The 22,965-nt window shown below is 35.5% G+C and overlaps 1 protein-coding gene across 1 annotated transcript; it reads left to right on the forward strand.

Annotated features, from left to right (window-relative positions):
- The first annotated feature begins 9,470 nt into the window (after positions 1 to 9,470).
- LOC121410609 lies at positions 9,471 to 22,716 on the forward strand. The gene is made up of 3 exons (XM_041602819.1): positions 9,471 to 9,492; positions 19,122 to 19,489; positions 22,149 to 22,716. Exons 2-3 carry the CDS (start codon positions 19,165 to 19,167, stop codon positions 22,241 to 22,243), a joined length of 420 nt encoding a protein of 139 aa, XP_041458753.1. The 5' UTR covers positions 9,471 to 9,492; positions 19,122 to 19,164; the 3' UTR covers positions 22,244 to 22,716.
- Positions 22,717 to 22,965: the final 249 nt, after the last annotated feature.

A 22,965-nucleotide genomic window follows, 5' to 3' on the forward strand; every position in this document is an offset into this window, starting at 1 on the left:
GTATGTGCTAAAGTTTATAGTAGCGATGTCGTCTCTTGGAAATAGTGTGGGCTATGCCCCTTTCAAACCTTTGAAACTTTTCTTGCCCCTTTTCTTTCTGTTAAAGCCGTAGCCTAAACTGTTGTGCGAAGATAATTCGTATTCTGATGAAGACAGTCGATTTAATGAATATTCATTGGAAATCCCCAGCTTGAAGAAAGAATAGGTGTCGACTAAAAGCATGACTATAGTGCAGGTGCAAACCAACTGTCCTGTTCCTTATTGGGGTCGGTCGGGGACACCTCCGTGTAAAATAAAATTATAGTGATAAAACTCTTAGTATAGTAGAAAGTCGGGAGCTGAAACATAATGTTGAAGACATGAAGCGAGCACGTACGTGAATCCCTCCAACTCAGTGTAAAAAGTGGGCGGAGCTAAATCGGATTTTCGCGCCTAGCAACCCCGTTAGCAACGCATGTAAGCATCGTTCTGCTCACTCTCCATAATGTCTGCGATATTAAAATCCTAAAAACCAATAGAATCGTTAAAATTTAGTAAGGCTATGAATGTTTATCATTTACATTGACTATCGGTGTACAAACTCATACCGAATTTACCAGCAAGTGACGGTTATATTACGAATTATCAGCAATTTTAATGAGTGATACAAAGTGCCAAAATTTATGAGAATATAGTGTAAATTTTGTATAGCATTTCAAAATCCTTAATTTAAATATTTTCATAATTTTTCATTGCTTTAAAAAACATCTTATCACATTTAGTATAATTTTCCCGAACTGATAACGTTGATAGATTACTGTTTCTCGGCTTTATGAGGAAATGGCAGGCCTTCAAAATCAGGTTAATTTTTGTTATATTTCTAAAAGAAAATTGTTAGATTCGAACTACTATACCAACTGTTTGCCAGAAGGAGGGTTATCATCTCATAATGTTGTGTAAATGATACATTACAATATATTTTAGGAGTGTAGTAATCCATGTTAGATAACATTTTTTAGGATGAGTTTCGTAATGAAGAGAAAAATCAAGTTCATTCTTAGCACGCGAGCCGCAGAACGATAATTTTTAGCGCGCGCAGACATGGCTGATCCCCTGGTGTGTCCCGCGGGATTATCTAGTCCCATACAGGTGTCGGGTGGTATATTCCACGTACCTTGTCCCCATGCAGTGACCACTGTAGTTATATAGTGCTTCATTTTGATACTCAATCTGTGAAATACCGATATCGAAATATGCTCGGAATATACCTGACACATATTAATGATTTCATTTTCGAGAATTATTATTTCTTTCCTGCATGAATTACATATAGGTCAAGAATCATGATAGAAATTGTCAAGATTTGGAAAATATCATGTTAAGTTTGCCCAATGTCATCAGTATCTCACTGTATGTTAAACAGAAAATATAGAACTGTATTTTTCGTAAATTCCACGGCCGCCTCACGAACTTAAAGAGATGGTATACAGAAGAAGAGGAAGGGCCGGGAGCCGGGTTCAGGTGTCTCAAGCGGATCGGGAGAAAAGGGGGGGGGGTCCTTTTCCCACTCTCTTTCAAATAACCTTATTTTCTAATATTAATTCCTGTTGTTTATCGTGGAGTTTTACCTTTTATCATAATTATAATTCTATACAATATGAGGATCCTACTATAAGTTTTCAAGCTGTCCTGTTCAAGATTACTGATTTTTTTCTGCGGGTCCCATTAGCCCCTTTTTCATCAATCATCTTCTCGGTGTCTCTGCTACCAAGATTGACTAGGGAGTGGAGGGAGGGGGGGGGGCATAAGTTATCATCACTCACTTTCGCCCCAGACAAGTGCCTGTTTGATATATTTTATTGCAAGAGCTTCTCTTTTCCTCCTATCTCCCTGTTCTCTCTTTTTTTTGTGATTGTGACATTTTATATCTCAAAGATCAGCTCTCCCAATCTAAATTTCAACCGTCTCATATTATTCCTTCCCTTCTGTTATGGTCAAGCTCTCCTCCAATAAAACTAACCTATTAATATTTGCCCCTCTTATTTCTACCGGCCTGCAATCTCATTTTGGTCCTTTTCAGTATCCCTCATTGACCCCTCCCCATTGCAACTCACCATGATTTTAAGTCATTATAACGAGAGCATGGATAGGAATATTGCAGATCTATAAAATTGCTATTACTTTGATTTTAAAATAATTTGAGTACCCCCCCCCCCGGCGGCCATGCACGTCGGTTTCATATATGTCGCATGATGGTATAGGTGGCCGTGGAATTTACAAAATATACACTTGTTCTATATTTTCTGTTTAACATATACCGTGAGATACTGATGACATTGGGCAAACTTAACAAGATATTTCCCAAACCTTGATAATGTTGTAATTTTATACAGTCAATGTTACACATTCTTGACACTAGGCAGTTTGACTTTTTTGTAATTCAGGAAAGAAATAATAATTACCGAAAATGAAATAATTTCTATGTCAGGTATATTCCAAGCATTTTTAGATATCGGTAAACTATCAATTTCACAGATTGAGTATCAAAATTAAACACTAAAACTGCACAGTGGTCATCGCAAGGGGAAAAGGTACGTGGAATATACAACCCGACGCGGTATCGGACTGGATAATCCGAACGGACAGTCAAGGCGATCAGCCCTGTCTGCACGGTCTGCACACGCTAAAATTTATTATTCTGCGGCTCGCGTGCTAAGAATGAACCTATTTTTTTCTCTTCATTACGAAACTCATACTGAAAAATGTTATCCAACATGGATTGCTACACTCGTAAGTTTTATTGTTATGTATCATTTACACAACATTATGAGATGATAACCCTTCTTCGGGAGAACAATGGTATAGTAGCTCGAATCTAACGATTTTCTTTTAGAAATATAACAAAAATTAACCTGATTTCGAAAGCCCGACATTCCATTTTAAGCGATGGAGAAAATAGCCTACCAACGTTATCAGTTCGGGAAAATTATACTTAAAGTAATAAGATGTTTTTTAAAACAATGAAAAATTGTGAAGATATTGAAAATAACGATTTTGAAATGCTATATGAAATTTACGCTATATTTTCATAAATTTTGGCATATTGTATCACTCATCAAAATTACTGGTAATTCGAAATCTTATCCACACTTGCTTGTAAATCTGATATAGGTTGATACACTGATAGTCAATGTAAATGATAAGTATTCATAGCCTTACTAAATTTTAACGATTCCATTAGTTTTTAGGATTTTAATATCGCATACATTTTGGAGAGTGAGCAAGACGGTGCTCACATGCGTCGCTAACAAGATTGCTTGGCGACCTACCGCGAGAGGGCTTTTATAATGGCGGGCTCCACTGAGTTGATACATAGCCTATAGGTGGTTCACGTACGTGCGAGAGGAGAGAGAAAAGGTGAAAACACAAAATGATAGCCATGAAGATGTTTGTTGATAAAGGGGAGAGAAAGAGTGAATGATTAAAGACATCATGTAACATGACTTGTGTACAATAATTTGGACAAGAAAACGCATTTACGCAAAGCTCATCTTACATTTTAACATTTAAAAGAATGGTCGTTATCGCAACTTTGAGAATTTAATTTGATGATGCAGCCAAAAAAAAGCATATTTGGATAAATCAGGCCTCCTAATAATCTAAACATCGCACTTAATATCTATTCATCATGACATTGTGTATGATATCAGCCGGATTGACCCTTTCCTGTTTTGGCGGGTAAACTTATTTTCCTGTCATCTATTACATCCACTGCTTACATAATACATCGGATATTAGCGGGCTTAGGAATCATATCTCACCTGATCTTGAGAAAACGGAACAAGTTTGTAAAGAGATTTCCCGTCTTTATTTTTTGTTAGTGAATATGTTTTTTTCCCTACAGGTCTGCCAAAAATTATCTGAGAGATAAGAAGGTGTGATGGTTGACTTCGTATTGGTCAAAAGAGCAAAGTTACGTTAAAAATATAAAAAATATCGTGTTGAGAAAACAGGCACAAAGAAAGTGTTTCATTTGACCGGGAAATTTGTAATTTTCCGGAGACTATTCTTTGAGACCGATGTCAATTTTTACATAAATCCTGCAAGATTTTTCAAGACAATTTTGAACATGTCAAGCCTTCTTGTGCCCCCTTCTCCTCTATTGGAACAAGTGCCTATACACCTTCAGCTTGTTTTGCAGTTTATATTTTCATATTAATTATAGATTGATACAGAATTTATTTCATTCTGAAATTTTCAAAAGCAAGAACAGAACATAGAATTGACATGATTATGGGTCATTTCAAAGCAATAAATTCAATTTAGATTTTTTATTGACTCCTTTTACGTTGAATACGAAATATCTCACCAGTAATTTCACATACCCATACTGGATCCTTAAGAAGCACCCCCATGTCACACATCACACTGAGGTATGTGATCCTAATAAAGGGCCGCTCATTGTAATTAAGCTTTTGTGTCAATCATAATAGCACATTATGTGACTACTTTTACTCGCTTGGGTGGTCAAATGAGACTTGACAAACAAAATGAAATCGGAAGAATTTCTTAGCACACCTGCAAAGGCGAAGGAACTTTGAGTCGAAAACAGGGTAAAATGGTGGACTTGTTATGAATTTACTACAGCATTACGAGGAAATATGTTGTAATGAAAACATCAAGCAGAACTAAATATAAAAGAAGACAAACAGAATGATTAAATATTATCAAATATGTAATAGCAATGTCAATTATTACTTTCCTCTACTTTGGAACTGAAGTAGAGTGTTACCTTTCATTTATTGTTGCCTAGACTTGTGATGGAGACTAGAAGATCAATCCATGAATAAATTGCAAAGAAAGAGAGAGAGATAGAGGGGGTAGGAGATAGAGGAAGAGAGAGTAACACACAATGACAGTTATACTCTTTATGTCACTTAGGTGGAATGCAATAACATGAGATATGTCACGAATATCGTTATCATTTCACATCATTGACATAGTTTTTTTTACATTCACTTTGAATAAACACTGAGATCGTTGGATATGAACTCTGTAGAAAAAAAATGTATATATATTGGAAAAATTTTGACCGCCCATGGTGGATTTCGTGCGAAGCTGGAGGTTATTAATAACGCATTTCCTTGCAGCGCTCGGAAAATTTATCCAAATTGCTTTTTATTTTTTAATTTTAAGACGAGTTAACACATGTAACAGGAGGAGCTGCAATAACAGGATAGGAAATTAGTAAATTAATTCTAAGAACATGTGACGTAAATGTTGGAATAGAGAGCAAAACGTGCATCGTTGAAATTCCACATAATTTTTTAAAATTTTGTATAATTATCCTTTTTATCCGAAGAATGAAAAGAACTTTTGTTTCATTTCATTCCATTTTATTGAAACGACGAAAACAGAAAACAAAAGCTTTCTTAAATGGAAGTGCATATTTGATCTGGGGGTGTTTCATGAAAGGACTTGTCGGACGTTTTATCCGACAAGCCCCATTTTATCCGACAGTTACCATAGAAACAGTGCCTCTCAGCCAATCAAAATCATGGAAAGATGTCAGATCTGACAACTTGTCAGATGAAAATATTGATGAAACGCTCCCCTGAACGATAAAAGGTGGGAATCTTATTGCTCATTGGGTTTTCAGTGTACCATTGATGTAACATTGCCTTGGTTTCAATATAAGGTCGTGCAACGTATATTATTTACAAATGATTTGCTTTTCAAATTGAAATTAGTTTCAGTAAACAAATGCACCTTCTGTCGAAAAGAACTCGAAACAGTTTTGATTTGATTTGATTTATTGTTTTCTTCTGCATCCATAACATTCGTATAATACATTTTTCATAACATAATAAACATAATATGTTAGCATTTTTGGCATAAATTATAAATAAAGAGTACTAAAAGGATAATTCCAGACAAAAATGATTAACTATATGATGTTCACAATTTGCAGGAGAAGGATTGTCATCATAAGCAGATTGCTTGAAAAATGACAATCCCAAACTTATACTAATTGAATTAATACATTTATAAAGTAGAATGGGCATATTCTTTCAAAGAGCTGAGGGTGACGGTGATATGATGATGATGTTGTTGTTGATGATGATGATGAAGGCCATGGAGATGATAATGGTCATGATGAAGATATTGGTAATGACTAAATCGAAGGAGGAATAAATTCACGATAGAAAAGGAAACTTTTTTGTATATACTTGGAGTGCAGGCATGTTAATCACATTTGGAAAGGGTTATAGGACTGGATTAGGACCCAAACCAGTGAGACTCTACAGTTTTAAGATGAAAATAAAATATTCGGATTTATTGAAAAAAAAAACAATTGTGCACTTAATTGTATTTTCATTATAGTAAGAAAAACTGTATATGATTGTAAAATAAACAATACAATTCCTCTTTTCAGTGTCATTAAATCCTCAGTAATCAATTATTACCAAAATGAAAAATACATTGCCCAACTAAATTTCAAACAACGCAGATTTGACAAAAGATGGTTTCGATTGAAAAATCTCTTTATTGTTTGACTTCCACATGTAAAATTATTTTGTTACACTCGTCAGTTCATTGTTTATATCAGTGATTGTATTATTCATTGCACTCTGTATCAAATTTTGATTGCCAATAAAATCCCGGTGGAGAGAAAAAATGATTTATAAAAAATCTTTCATTTTTAATGTTCCGAACGCATGAGGCATTGGTATCTTGATATGGCAACACACTAGAGAATTATCAATTTTCTGTTTAGCCTAGGGTTGTAAACTTAATCATTGTGCAGTTGTTGTTGTTTTGAGAATTCAAACGTGTGAATAGCCATTTAAATCTGAGACAACCTTCATTAATGGTAGACGGGATACAAGCTTCACTGGTTTACAGCATCGGTTACAATCACATCCAGACTGGTATAAATTATTCTGATAGTGGTGTAGAAATAAAGGCCATGTCGACATCAATCACAATGATGATCAAAGTTCATTATTTACCCTCCGCAAAAGCGTAGACAATTACTTAAGAAACTCTGAGAACTTCAAGATTATTCTAGGTTTCACCTAACCATACATATAGGAACTTGAATATTGCATGTCTTTTGTTAACAGAAACCCACCCTTGAATAGCAATTTCAATGTAATTTTCTGCATGGGAAGAGGTTTAAAATCATTTCTGAAATCATTTATTCCATTCTTTTGTGACTGACAGAGTGATTAATTCCCTTCGATGAAATTGATCCTTGTTGATTTATGAGATGTTTGTATGGATAAATCGGTCATGCACTTTACTTTGGTTCGGCAGTATAATGATTGGATGACATTGGTTGAGGGTATGTCAGGGCTATGGCGTAGTTTCGAAGAACATGGGGCCCGCCCCTCCCACTTGAAACTGCAAGAAAATGCAAAATAGAAAGTAAAATAAAATTGAAAAGGAAAGTCAATGAATGAAAAAATGATATATTAATTTCTGCACTTTATTATTCATTATTTATTTGTTTTCTCTATTATTAAATAATTTATTTATTTATTTATTTTTCTCTCGACATTTTGTTATGTGTTAACCCATTTCCGTTTTTATCGGAAGTAGTTGTGGTAGTAGGTCCATGGTGTACTCAACAGCAACACCATGGACCTATTGATCTGGTGAGTCATCTCATGGTTAGGGCTTTGAGTAACCATGGTAACTAACTCCTAATCCATCCTTCATCTTTTGTTCTCGTCCCCAATCCTGGTGCAGAATTTCATGCTATTACTGCTACAGGAGAGAGAGCATTATGGTCAGCTTTCATGGAATCAAACAATGGTTATCCAATCTTATTTGTCTGTTTCTGAGATTTGTCCTTTGATCCTGTTCAGAAAGTTTCGCTATAATACAGTATAGTCACGACAATGAAATCAACCCACAGCTGATCGAAGCGAATGCTATCAGTGGCGTAAATAATAAAAACTACGAGGGGGTGTGTGTGAAAACATTTATTTTAAGTCCAGAGCGACGTGTTCAACTTGAAAATGTCAAATTTTGACAAACTATTTTTGAAAAATAACGTCATATCAGTTCGAAAATAACATCTTTATTCTTGTTTTTCATTTTCTTGTGCTGCTTAATTTTTCTTCCCCTCGGAAGGGTGGGGGGATGCAAGGCACCAAGCCCCCAATCGGTACCCCAGTGTTTTGAATAACCATTGGTTGATCATTGAAGTCTCTGGTGATAGTCTGGTTATAATGCGCGAAGGGCATGAGGGTGTATCATGAAAAACAATCATTTCTTTTGTGTACACTGACGTCATAATGTTAATTATGATGGTGTATGTTTCGTTTTGTTAAAATGGCCTCATACTTATAAAACCCGAGTTCAAAACATTCGTGGATAAAAATATTTTTTTCCGGAGGCCGTCTGGAATCACTTTTCTGTTTTGATCTGGTATGTCGTCTGGCATTGCAAGTTAAAGTCTCCCAACAATAACTTATTCATCGACCCAAAGTTTGAATGTATTTTTATCATGTTGATGGTTTTTTTGCATTTTAATCCCAGAGAGACATTTTAAAACAAACACGGGTATATAGATCAAAAATTGATACATAATTTGATATCCGATTGCTCCGAAATTATATAACCGGTCATCAAACATGACTTTCCTGTACCCCTTCAATTGCCTTATCGTTCCAACATGTTTTATGAAGGTTAATATTTGATTTTAACCCTTTGGAACTAGGAGTACACGCCCCGTGATATCGTATTTTCCCCCGAGTACATTAACATGATTTCCACACCTTAAATAATGACAAATTGGCCCCTGGGTAATGTTGATAGCTCTAATTTGGTTAGGATATCTTAATTCCTAAAGGAATTGTGAAGTCTGAAACTCCATTATAAGGCACAACATTTTTTTTTTCTATGACGTCGATCTCAAGTGCACCGTGACATGTCGTCTAGACATCTTCGTGTATTTGAATATTTAAAGGGGGAGCTCGGCTTGATTATTCTATTCCCAAAGAATCAACAGGGTAAAAGATTGAATGAAACTATACGAAAGATGAAAAGGCGATTCGATTTTTGAAAGGTATAATGACAAAGTCGTGATTGACGCTCATAGAAGTGGACAATGTTCCCATCTTATAGTATTTATAGATTGACAATTATTTCGCATTTGCAGTTATCTTAGCGCTCCAATTCAAAGGAGTGAGTTTCTGCGAAGAAAAAAATCGTTAAATCTGATGTTACATATTTCTTTGTGATCAGTTAGAAGAAAACGTAAAAAAAATCATCATGGGGGGGTTCACGATTGTTATTCTTGTGCCCTTAGTTTAATAGTGCTTTAAGTATTTGTCTGCCATATTGTTATTTGTTTCAGATCGACGTTTTGTTTTGGAGTTCGATTCCACTGTCCCCCTTGAGTGGTCAATAACAAGGGCCCCGGCTTCAAACTTAAAAGTGGCCCACGAAGACCACACCCCCGAAAACCCCTAGCATTCTGGATACACAGTCATCCCTTGGGTAAATCCTTCATGATCCCTCAATCATTGGAATCATGGGTCACATATCAAGATCATCTGGTAGATCATACTGGATATCATTATTTCACCGCGAGGTCATCCAAGCAACTCCTTTCATGCATGACATGGGAAATAAACTTTACAAAATTGAAACATCCTGACTTTCCTCCTCAGAGTAAGACATATATTCACAAATCTCAATTTTCAGCTCGGTTGAAATTCTTTTTAAGGCTGTATCCAATTTCAGATGTGGTCCTTGAGACAGATCATGAAATTGAAATTGACAGAAATTATCATTTGGCCCGGGTTTTTTTTTTCATGTAATCGTCATCTGCCAATGCATTTACTTTTTTATTCAGTGTTCCAGATGCCGATATATTTATTAGAATTCTTTAGCCTTAAATTATCAAAATATAGAACCAGTAAAACCGAATAAACTTCATCGTATATCAGATTTTTTTTAAATGTGATAGGGTGATATCTAAATGATATTTCGCTGTTATCTAGCCACGCCTCTAAGGACTTTACAAATAATATACCCCAATCATCGGGTACTAGATTGACTGCACTCTTTTCCACTCCCTGAGGAGCATTCCAACAAGAGATGGAACCCTTCCTGTCCTGATGAAACGTTTACAAAAATTGTCTCAGTGGACTAAGGAAAACTAAAAACTTTACTCGAAGAAGAAAGGGGGAAAATGCATCAACCCAAACTTCCAGCCCCCCTTGCAAAATACAAAAGGTTCCACAGCTTTATGACAGCGTCCCCACTCATCTTAAACAATTGTCTCGTTAACACGACTTAAAAATGCTGTAACTTTGAGCTTTTTTAATACAAACTCCATGAAATTCTTATTTTGTTTGTTTGATCTTACTCTTTTCGATTGAATGAACTTAATCTATGGATGAAATACCCTTAAGTACTTTCAACAAAGCAGTATAGTTAAAAAAAAAACTTTGACCAAGGATTTACAAAAAAATTGCAAAAAAATATTAGGATCAAACATCCTTTTTTTTATTTCTAGTTGCTTTATGACCCTCTTTTAATGGTTTTGGTCTTATTTAAAGTGGTAATCCATACTGAAAATAATATGATTTGAACAGATAAAAAAAAAATCAGCCAAACAAAACAATGCAAATTTGTTCAAAATCGGACAAGGAATAACACAGTTAGGCCTATGACATTTTAAAGATTTGCATTATTCCGGTAAATCAGTTCTTGGCTTGTCTTATATTCAATGAGCAAACTGATGATGTCATATTCCCACTCTAAAGTCTTGTTCTTTTGTATTTTATTATATGAAATAATGTTTATTAATTTTCTTTCAAGAACCAAAAATATTGGAATAACAACTGATTAAGGGCATTAGGTATTCATTGCTGCAACTTATTTATTTTTAGAGAGGCTAATGTAATAACATAATAAAAAGGAAAGTGGAGATATGACATCATCAAGCCATCATGAATAACCATGACGACCCGACGTGCATAACTGTTTTCACAATAAATTTTAAAGTTCAATAACTTCGCTATTTGTTATTGGATTTTGATGAAATTTTCAGTATTTTGCTCTGTGAATTCTACACTATTCATATATATTGAAATATTTTCAGCCCAGAGCATCCTTTTATTGGCGTTTGTTTAACATTTTCTCTAACTGATGTATATGTGTTACAAAATTTTGTTTGTACATAATACGTCTATCAAGCAAACTTTATTACGTCAAACCCAAAAGGAATGATCAGGGTAACTTCATTGTTGAATAAATTGAAACCTTACTGACATTTTTTCAAAGGTAGAAGTGTCCCTCTTGTCGAATTTTCATTAATTACGAAATTTTTGGCACTCGCCATTGTATAAATTTACATCAGAACTCATGTTTTGGCACACATTATGATAGCATTTAAACTAATTGTGTTAACTAGAAGCTTAACTTGCCAATTCTGAGATCTGTGTGAAATGTGTTTAGCGATCGTTTGTATTTTCTAAGATGATGGTGATGATGATGATGCACAGCATAATTATTTTGTATAGCGCCATAAATCTGTCAAAGACATTCAAAGGCACATTTTTGGAGTAGCCAGCCAGTCTGGGTCACCTCGAAGGGCGCGCACCCCAGAACTGTGATCCGCAGGTCTCTCCTCCCGATGTAACTGGTTGGGGGGAATGCAGGTGGACCACTGCACCGGGGTTTCCCTCTACTCTTATTCGAATAGTGCAGTAGGTTCTTAACGTGCAAAGGTGGTGACTCTCCTCTGCAAGGGGCCTCCATTTAACGTCCTATCCGAGGGACGGAGTGTTTTCCACTGTAACATATCCTGCATCTATGAAACGGGGGAGAAACCTTTACACACAACGCACTGGCTTCAGTCATCTGCCCTGGGTGGACTCGAACCCACAATCTTTGGTTCGACAGGCAGACACTAACCGACTGAGCCAACTTCGCTCCCCTGGTTCAGAATAGATACAAAATAAAATTGTAATATTATAACAACAATGACAAAATATAATCCTGAAATGTTTCAATAAATTGCTTGATTAAAACATGGACCAGAAATTAAAGCAATTTTAATCACCGGCTGATCCGGGTGTATTCGGATAATGCAGGACAACTGTACACGGATAAATTTCCTGAATACGGGGAGTAACATTTTCCAGATATCAGATCTCTTGTGAAAAGGGTGTAAGATAAGATGACCAAGTAATTGCATGCAGACCTACTGTTGTTAATAATATCCGATGGGCGCTTTTTAAGTCTAACGCCTCCAATGGTTTCCAGGTAAAGTCATTGAACATCTCAACTTGTATATAGACATGTTTATTAACAAGTCGTTGATACCTAATTTGCTATAGCTCAGTCATATGATAATTGGTGGACTGCTGATGTTAAAGTTATTTCATTAGTTTTCGAAAAACCATTGTGGCATCATGCCATGAGAAAAGAAGATTAGTGCAAATGAAGCAGATAAGATCGAATAACCGAATAAAATGTTACTAAATAAAAACAACTCAAATTCACTTATTCTTTCAACACTGTCATTTAAATATTTCAAAAACTCACGTGTTGAGGCTAATGTTTATTTACTGGATCTCTTCAGATAAAACAAAATAAGATCATGGTGAATCTACTTTATATTCAAATGAATAATAGCTTCATATCAACCAGTTTTAAGTAGCACAAAATTTAAAAGCGTTGGCATTTTTTAAAAATCCCATTAAACATCGATCTGTAATCGTCATTCTGATGGTATCATGAACTTTTAAGAAGATCATTCTAGTACCTCTTTAATATCTTCTTTGGCCCCATATGTTTCAAATGCCCCACATCATCAATAAACATAAACTAAATCTAGTTGAACTTTTCCCTGTATACAAGAACAAGTATTCACGGAGGGAACATTAATGAGCTTCCTATACAGTTTTGCGCAAACTTGCGGTGAATTCTGGCACCTTTGTTGGAATGTCTACCAGCCAAAATAGTTTGATGAGGTGCCATTTTGTGAATAATTCATATTTCTTATAAGCATGAATATTGTAAATGTTTTTATTGCCATATTCTTCCCAAATTACATCGGCGATTTAAAAAATGAAGTGCTAACGTTTAATCTAAAAGAAATATCAATCGTTGAACTTTGTAAAGGCGTATTTGAAACAAAATTTAATGAGCCGAGTTATTTGCCTATAGACCTACGTCGTTTAATGCAATTCGGATATTTCAATTTTACCTTTATCTTCAACCAAAACTTCAGGTGGTCTTAGCAATGGGCATTTTCTCGATTCAGGAATACAATATAGATGCTCAGCAATCATAGAGTATATTGGACGAAATTGAAACGTATCTCACCAAAGTAGACAAATAAACCCGTAAATTCTGAGTAGTTCTGGAACGTGAGAATTACGACAGACATTACATCTATATCACACACCGCTGTGCATAGCAGACAATAAAATATGGACTTCATAAATGTCATAAATGTCCTTGGCCATAACTTTCCCGCCGTGTCTTGAGGCAAAGTAAGTGATTTTGCATAACAACGGGGGCTGTAATATAGAAACGTGATGTCCTTTCCAACTTCGAATTATGTAAGCACATTAAGTTATACTCTGTTATCAGATTGGCAAATGATGTTGTTGTTCATGTTATTTAAGCTATACCTTTTCATAACTCCACCTCAATCTTATCGGCGCGTGATGTGTTATATACACATAACCAGAGGGGAAAATGAACACTTTTTTATCATGAAATATTATTTGTTTTTTACTTTAAAGGGAACGAGAGGGGATATGGAAGTCTTTTTTTTCGAAACAGGGAAATGTGTTCATTCCTTGATTCTAGATTTGTTGAAATTTACTTATTTATATATATTTGGTTGGTATATCCAGCTGATTTTAGATGGCTCTCGAATTTTCCTACAATCTTTACTTTTCAAACTATATGCGGATTTTGTTTCTTCATAAAACCGTTATCTTGACACGTTATCAATGTCAAGTACAATATCCCATCACAAAATTTGCTCCCATCCAGTCAAACGTCACAACATCAGTTATGTCTTTATGAAACTTGTCCATGAGATAGCTCCTTTATAATTGTGTTTGGAAGAGACAGGCGGGTGCGGTGGCTAAACGCCCTTCTGGACCTAACGGAAAGATTTTGATAAACCTTATATCCCTCAGGAAGTAAAGGACCGCCAACATGCCGTCCAAGGATCAGAATATTCTTAAAAGATCGCAAATCAGTCATAATTTCTGACAAATATTTGCCTGGATTTTATCACACATTTTCTTCGGGGAATAAAAAGAGAGAAGAAAAAACTACCCGGGAGGGTATGTGGATGAATCGTGGTAGAAGGACTGGTTTCGTCATCGATGTTTTTTTCCGGTACTATTCTATTGTGAAAAAAGGTATGACTTGAGTCGACCGTGGAGACAAAAAATATATAAGAGAGATTAAAAAACGAATGAATAAAGAAGAATTTGAAGACAAAAAAACGCATACAATTGGCGAATGCATCCGGAAAAAAATGGGACCGGGGACAGTATCAACCCCCGTACAAATTAATAGTAAATCAAAACCTATTACTTTATTGTGAACCATGTAGATCCTTCCTTTTCGACATTAAAAGCAAAAAAAAAATGTTTTGGTGATTATGTTTGACGTATTCTTGCCATGTACAGCATATATACATTTGCGAATAATTACGTTTTTATAAACCCTCTCAATATACGTGATATAACTGTCTTCCATGACTTGTAGGGCCCTTTACTTTGACTAAATACATTTAGCTGACATGTTTATGATTGTACCAAACGACGGTGTCTTATATCACACTCAAATTTACGTTGTTGTCAGACAAAATGGCCCAGAGATATGTCATGGAGTGAATATAGGTCAAGTGCGTAGGTCGGTTCCAGGTTCCAGTTTGATGAGGATCAACCTCCTTCGGGGATTACATCTTGCCAAATTACAACATTAGTTAGGAACTTGGTGATATCACAGATCTGTATGTACATGTGTGTTTTGGGGGGATCCATTGTTTAAAAACAAAACAATCATCCGACAGAAATGCATCACTTATTGGCTAAACAAAATTCCAATTTGTTGCATTTCAGTAAACTTTGTGAAAACTGCTATATGTATACCATGCGCTTGACTAAAATTATTTTGGTTGAACTAAAATTATGTACTCATTTACCATGTGAAAATAGACTCGTGTCACAATTTTAAATTCAGTTTGTAAACTCCCATATCCCCTTTTCTACCACTGAAGTTAAATGACAGAAAGTGGAATCCAAGCTGAACCTCATGTAATATTGATAAGTCAAACTTTCAAATTGTTTCTATAAAGTTCCTTCTATGAGCATGATGAGAGACCATTGACTTTAATAAAATTGTAGGTTGGGCTTTATGTCAGAAAAAACGATTATTAACGAAGGCAGATAAAAAGAGAAGAGTTAGGAATCTAGAAACGGGGGGGGGGGGCAACTGTAAATGACACTTCCGTCTTTATATCCAGTTATCAAATGTTGTTCTGTTTATTGATACTGTTGCTAACATCACTTCTTAATCATGTTATAGTTTCCAATGGTTCGTATTTTTTCTGGTATTAATTGATTTATAATAATCAATTCGTTTATTTGTCTATTGCTTATTCATTTCTTGTAAAATTCGTTTAAGTATCCATCTATTATCATTATTATATATATATCTATTATCTTCACTCATCAATACAACTGCATAACGTTAGACATGTATATAAGCAATTGATATGTTTTGGAAGAATGACAGGTAGACCGGTTGTAGCGTACCTCTACATCCGAGAGAGGTAGATCAGAATTACGATTACACAATCGACCAGTCGGAACAAAACAATTACATTGCTCCCAAATTAGTCATGTCTGTCAGTCAATGTGCTTCAAAATCTAGCACCATGACAAATATAAAGAACATAAATCAGGCTTGTGGCAGCAGGTACAAGGTAACAATGTTTCCGACGTTTGACTGAAATTCATTTTGTCCTATAATATCATTAACCTCCTCTTTTTTTTACAAGGTTTCATAAAGGCCCGACTCTAAAAAGAGTCGAATTTTCGAACCCCCCCTCAACCTTCCCTTCATAAAATTATGGATCTAACTGTTTTAAATGCTTACCATTATGCTTTCCACTTAAAAAAAAAGAAGTTGAGAAAGATTTGTCCTTATCTGATTGTAAGCATATAAGTGGTTATCGTTATGTGTGTAAAACTAATGTACAATTTTCTTAAAACTTATAGGCGACAACCCCACTTACATGCCTGCCCCATCTGGCCTATGTTTAACCTTATTGTCACGTTTCCGTCAATAATTAAGTTAAACATGTTCCTCGGAAATGAAAGTAAAGGATGTGGTATATAGGGTGACTTGAGAAAGTACATTGTACTTTTTAACAAAGCAGTTCATTCACATTGAAAGAAATCATGGTTGATCATTTCCCATTCGTTAAAGGTCAAGTCCACCCCATGAAAATGCTGACTTGAATAAATAGCGAAAAATCAAACTTAGCATAGTGCTAAAAATTTCATCAAATCGGATGTAAAATAAGAAAATAATGTCATTTCAAAGTTTCGCTTATTTTTCACAAAACAGTGATATGCACAACTAAGTGAGTCAGTCGATGGTGTCCATCACTCACTATTTCTTTTGTTTTTTATTGTTTAAATTATACAATATTTAATTTTTTATAGAATTGACAATAAGGACCAACTTGACTGAACCATGTAGTATTGAACAATGCTAATTCCACATGTTCAGGGAGGAATTAATTGTTGTATCACTTGAGATTGAGGAGAAAATTGGAATATTTCATATTTATAAAATAAAATACAAAAGAAATAGTGAGTGGATGACGTCATAGTCTCCTCATTTGCATACCAGTCAGGATGTGCATATAACTGTTTTGTGAAATTAAGCAAAACTTTAAAATGTCATAACTTTCGTATTTTACATTCGATTTTGATGAAATTTTCAGTGTTATGCTTGTTTGATTTTTCTCTTTTTATTCAAATTAACTTTTTGTTGGGGTGGACTTGTCCTTTAATGTAATACAACTATTAAAAAAAATACCGCCCAATGGGGGCAGACAGCCGCATAACCCCTTTCAAGTCAAACCAAGGGATGAGAGGGCGAGAAGGGGTGTCCCCATAGCACATTAATATAACAGCCAGCTGTGCTTTCTATTGGCAGAATTAACATGATAAAGGAGAAATCAAGAAGGAAAATGCTTTTCCACTTTTCTTATAGGCATATGTTGTAAATGCAAGTACTTTCAAGATTTAGAATGTTCTATATAATAAGAGTACACGTTGGGTTGCATGACATTTAAAGCGTAACCCAGTACTGGTCATCGTCATCAATCGAATGTTTTGCTGGTATACCTGTATTCTTCAAATTACACATAACAACATTTTAATGTAGTGTAAGAGGCGGAGGCACCACTAAAGAATATAATGGATGGGCAAACCAGACTACTTCATGTTGACAATGCCCCTTATACCCTAGTCATGCTGTGGACGAATAACTTTCTAGCTTAATGTAGTTCAGTTGGAAAGAACTAAACCACATATCAGTTTCAATATTCTCAAAGAATCACTCATGGACCCCGTGTGACTTCATCGCTATAGGGTACCAATCTGTACACTAAACGTGTCGAAGTTGTTATTTCAGCTGCACATGAATGTTTTTGTTATTTTAACATTAAACGAGATTGAATCTTGATCTGTAGAAATGCGAAACAAGAAGAAAAAAAAAAGAAAAGTGCATATGCTTCTGGCACCTAGTAGGAGTACTGATCCCAGATCCACATCTTGAGCCACTGTTTAAGTGAGGAAATTTGCCAACTTGGAAAAAGGAATAAAATTACTGTTTCAAATTTGAAATTGAAGTTCAGACATACCGTCTTCCAAACCCGAGGCACTTTTTTTTTTTTTTTACTTCATTCGTCGAGAATATTACAGATGTGCAATAAACATGTATTACTCCCTTCCCTTATTTGGATGAAAAATCGACCTGATCAAAGGATTTAAAATGGATATGTATAATATTGGACACGTATCATTATTATTCGGATACAGAAATATTATCTTATATGAAGATATCAAATTTGTATATGGTTTCTTAATGAAACTTAATCGGCCTTATGCCAAAAGGGCCTTAACTGCTTTTGGCCATTCCGAGATAATGGCGTTTATAAAGGTTTTGGCCTCTCTCATAATCAAAAGTTTGTGGTCGTTTTTTGCTTTTGAAGCCAATTTCGATAAACGTGTTAAGTTATTAAGTTTTACATGAAATGTGTTAAATTTATTATAAAATATTCAGAACCCCTAAAATCGGGTTAAGGCCCTTTTGGCATAAGGCTGACGTTATTATCATTGTCATTAGATATTGTTTTCATGATCTAACCACGATGCTTGTCCCAAATAAAACGACAATGACAAGTTTTTCGATAAAAAATCCAACTTTCCGACGTCACTGCGTATCTTTTAACAGAATTTATCCTTCCTTAGGACAATTATTTCATTTATTTAGTATTCTTGATATCGCTGCTATCATGGCTAGTGAAAATCTTTTAAATCGGTTTGAAGACAGGTCATAGAGTATACCTGGCCCAGTTAGATGAAACGAAATCATGAGTTTAGTATTATACATTTATTATTCAAAGAATGGAATAACAAATACAATTGTATTCTTAATTTGGCTAGTGTTTCACTAATGTGGAAGAATCGTGTCGTGGTTATGACTCTCGCCTTGTAAACAGAGGGTCCTTTCGCAAGGCGTTCATCCACACTTTACCACTCTCGACCCAGGTGCCAAATGGGTACCCGGTAGGATGCGAAAGTTATTGTATGTTTCAATTTGCCAGCGCCATTACAAATGCAAGGAATGCTCCCCAGGAGGTGGAAATTATGCACTTTTCGTGCGGGATTGAAATGAATATAATGACGGGGGTAATAATGTGTTGTAAAGCACTTTGAGCCATTATGGGAATTAAGTGCTATATAAAAACTAGTTATTATTATCAATCGCGTTCATGTGATTAACTCTTTTTTTTTTACTCATAACTCTTGATCAATCTATCTCTTTCTTTTTCTTTATAGGTTTAGAGTTTGGAAAGATTCGAGTAGAATCACATCAAGCATAATGGGGAGCATCACCATAGTAACAACTTTCCTCTTCCTCATCATCACTACATCCTCTGTGCTGGCACGACCGCACATCCGACCCCGTCTTACATTGGCCGACTTAGACAAAGATGGCGCTATACCACAGGACAATCTTGCTGATATTGACGAAACTATCGAGGAAATACCTCAAGATGTTCGTTTTGAAGTGGTCGATCTACCGTCGCATTTCAACACCTATGATCAGAACAATGACGGAAAGGTTAGTCTTCTGGAGCTAACGATCGTAACGGGAACAAAAATGTCAGATGCTATGAGCCCTTTCAACGCAGCAGATACAAACCGTGAGTATTAGACAAGGCATGTAAGGCATAGCACTTTACCCCACCCCCCAAAAAAAAAGTCTAATAATTGTTGTTAGGTCGTTAAAGTTATTTTTTTTTTAATTATTCAACAATTTTGTTAACTCGATTCAGAAGGGTAACAAATGCAAATTCTCTTTAATTATAACATATCTTATTGTAAGTGGAGACCTTCCGTGATCTTTAGACCGGGAAACCAGTGACTTTTGGTGGTCAATTTTGGGTTAGCCTCCGATAATCTCGTTACCAATCGAAATTGATATTAAAGTGACAGGGTGGAACAAATTGACTGCTGGCTGTATTCCCAGTTTACATCCCGAATGTATTGAGAGAGAAAAGGAGAAAATGATATTTCCTTATTTCATAGGGAAGGGAATTATTATAAGAACGGAAACAGAAATACGATCTCATTTTATGATATATATCATATAAATATATATATTTTATAATAGTCAACATATTAATGTTATCACATTGGAATATAAGTATTGCAAATTTTCTGACTGCAACCGAGGCCATTATTACCACCTATTAAAGGAAACCAAAACCCAAGAAGAGGAGCAATCTTATTGGAAAGAGTAAAATGAGAGGAACAATTAAAAAAAAAGTTTCATCAAAATCGGTTATGAAATAAGCAAGTTATGAATGATTAAAAAGTCTTGTTGTACTTACTATGTGGATCCTCAAATTGGCAAACGTGCTTCAAAATGGCTGATTTTGGGGACAACTCTCCATTTGTTTTGTACACATATTTTCAGATTTTCCCCTTTATTTTACATATTTCACATTATCTCCTCCTGACCTTGACATATATGGTGTGGATTATATTTCCCATGACATATGTTGTGCTCAGAAGGAGGCAAGATGCAATTTGAAAGATAATGAGGAAAATCTGAAAATTTGTGTACAAAACAAACGGAGAGTTGTCCACAAATCAGCCATTTTGAAGCACGTTTGCCAATTTGAGGATGCCCATAGAAAGTACAACAAGAGTGTTCAAACTCCCATAACTTGCTTATTTCATAACCGATTTTGATGAAACTTTTTTTAAATTGTTCCTCTCATTTTACTCTTTCCAATAAGATTACTTCTCTTCTTGGGTTTTGGTTTCCTTTAAAACACATATATATTTTCTATCACTTATTACATAAAATGTCGCCCTTAGTCGAAGCGATAGTGCATTCATGGGTTTTCGATCTTCTCTACCGTGCATTGATGCGGAATCAGGCAAAAACAAAGACACTCACTTCCAAACCACGCAACCGCATAACCAACACTGACAAAGGTTAAATCTAATTTCCAGATGTCAACGACAAATGGAAAAATTGAAAATGAAATATTTGCAATTACAGAACCTCATAACACATTAGACTGACGAACGGGCATTCTGTGGGATTGCAGAACATTACCACATTGTGTCTGTGAATTTGATGCACATGTGGCGATATAAAGGGAATTAATGAAATTACTCCCCCGCCAGTCATGGCCCAATTAAACACGTTTTGGCCTAATGGGGGCGACTGGGCTCATTTTGGCAAACAAGGTCAGGTCATAAGTTGGCTGTTGCCAAATATAAAGTTGCCAATGTCGTATATGAGGCAACACGATTTATCTGAATAAGAGGGTTAGTGATATTGATTAGAAAAATCTTAAAAATCACCATTTATCATTTGTAATTATGATGTTATTTAGATTTCACCACGGAAGGCTAAACCAAAATTCGTCTTTGGTCAAAGTCATACAGGTTGAAATTATTTCAATTCATTTCAATTCAATTCAATAACTGGTGGGAGAAGGTACTCACATCATCTTCCGTGATAGGGATTGGATTTCATATGGGGGAGGGGCGTTAATGATTTATGAGAGCAATGGAAATCAACGGAGCCAAGCTCAAGTGTAGTCGTTCCACGTTGACATGAAATAGGCCCCATATTCGCTAGTGGCTGCTCAATATTATTATGTCTGAGCCCCCTCCCCAATCGTGTAAAAATAACTTTTTTTTGTTTACAAATGCACACCGAGTTACCAAGAATGCTTACAGCATTTCCATTTATTTGGATGCAGTGCCGCGACCGGACTTTCCATGATTGTATAATCAGGCGCCTTAGACCACTCGGCCATCACGGTACCTCTGCCCAATCTGATTGTGATTTTTTTTAGGGGGGTATATTCAGACCCCCCCAACTTTCAAAACCGTTCCGTGGCCCCTGCCTATCACCTTGTCCACAACACCTGTATAGAGAGATCCCACATTTGAAAAGGTGGACCATAGTGGCCTATTATGTCATTTGGCTCACCTGTACACCCATTTCACATTTCAAGAATGTGAATGTATGGCACAGAGATTAACAGGAACGACTCTATAAATAGGTGCTGCTAAATAAAATGTGTTTCACAGCCATTGCATCCGTCACAGATTAAAATGTTGATGTTGAATATAGACTACTGATAATCAGTGTAAGAATGAGTTGAAGATATAAGTGTTGATTTCGAAAAGACGAGTTTGGAGATTGAGATAAACATTGGTAGGAACACAGATAGGAGTAAATTGCAACATCGTGAAATAATTACCATTTTCAACACTTTTTCTTTTCATAATTAATTCTTCCTATTTCCATCCTGCCCTTACTCTTTTCTGCAGATGATAATAGAATATCATTTAAAGAATTCCAGGAAGCCCCTTGGGTCTTAAGTGTGTCACAAGAACTCGAGTTTCTCACCAAATTAGATCGCTAGTTGCTCTACAAAGGAAGATCAACTCTGAAATTGCCAGTCTTCAGAAAAGGGAATGAACTCCGACAAGAGGTCATCGTACTTTTTTTTCCCAAGGTTTGGTTTTCCTGAGTGGAAATGAAACTCTTAGTATGCCCGTAGAGCTTCAAAAATGAGAGCAAATTTAAGATGCAAACTTGAAAAACATTACTGCTATATACCATTTAGAGAGAGAGAAAAAAAAAACCTCGAGAGCCCTCGAGACTTGCATGATGTTAGGTATTGTTGATGTCTTTCTATTGATATACCCTTAAAATACCCTAAAATCGATGCTGAACGACTGTCTACTACATTCTTGACAGCTTCCCCTGCATGGGTCAACTTCATCTCAGTATTATGAATATTGTTTAAAGGACAGGCCCATCCCAACAAAAAGTTAAATTGAGTAAAAGGAGAAAAATCCAACGAGCATAACATTGAAAATTTCATCAAAATCGGATCCGGTGTAGAATAATAAAATTATGTCATTTTAAAGTTTCGCTTAATTTCACAAGACAGTTAATCCTGGTCGGTATGCAAATGAGGGGACTGATGACATCACTCATAAACTATTTCTTATGTATTTCATTATGAAATATGAATTTTATCTAAATTTTCTCATTGTCATGTGAAAAAATAAATGTGTTTTAGTCCTCCTGAACATGTGGAACTATCATTATTTTAACATTTTGGGGGGTTCAGTCAAA

This window comes from Lytechinus variegatus, chromosome 3 (assembly GCF_018143015.1).
Source record: "Lytechinus variegatus isolate NC3 chromosome 3, Lvar_3.0, whole genome shotgun sequence".
Taxonomy (NCBI): Eukaryota; Metazoa; Echinodermata; class Echinoidea; order Temnopleuroida; family Toxopneustidae; genus Lytechinus; species Lytechinus variegatus.

Excerpts from the sequence above, each read along its gene's own strand:
- LOC121410609 (XM_041602819.1), top strand. The coding sequence starts at position 19,165 with ATGGGGAGCATCACCATAGTAACAACTTTCCTCTTCCTCATCATCACT. Across the intron at positions 19,490-22,148 it reads CAACGCAGCAGATACAAACC|ATGATAATAGAATATCATTT; the intron begins GTGAGTATTAGA and ends TCTTTTCTGCAG.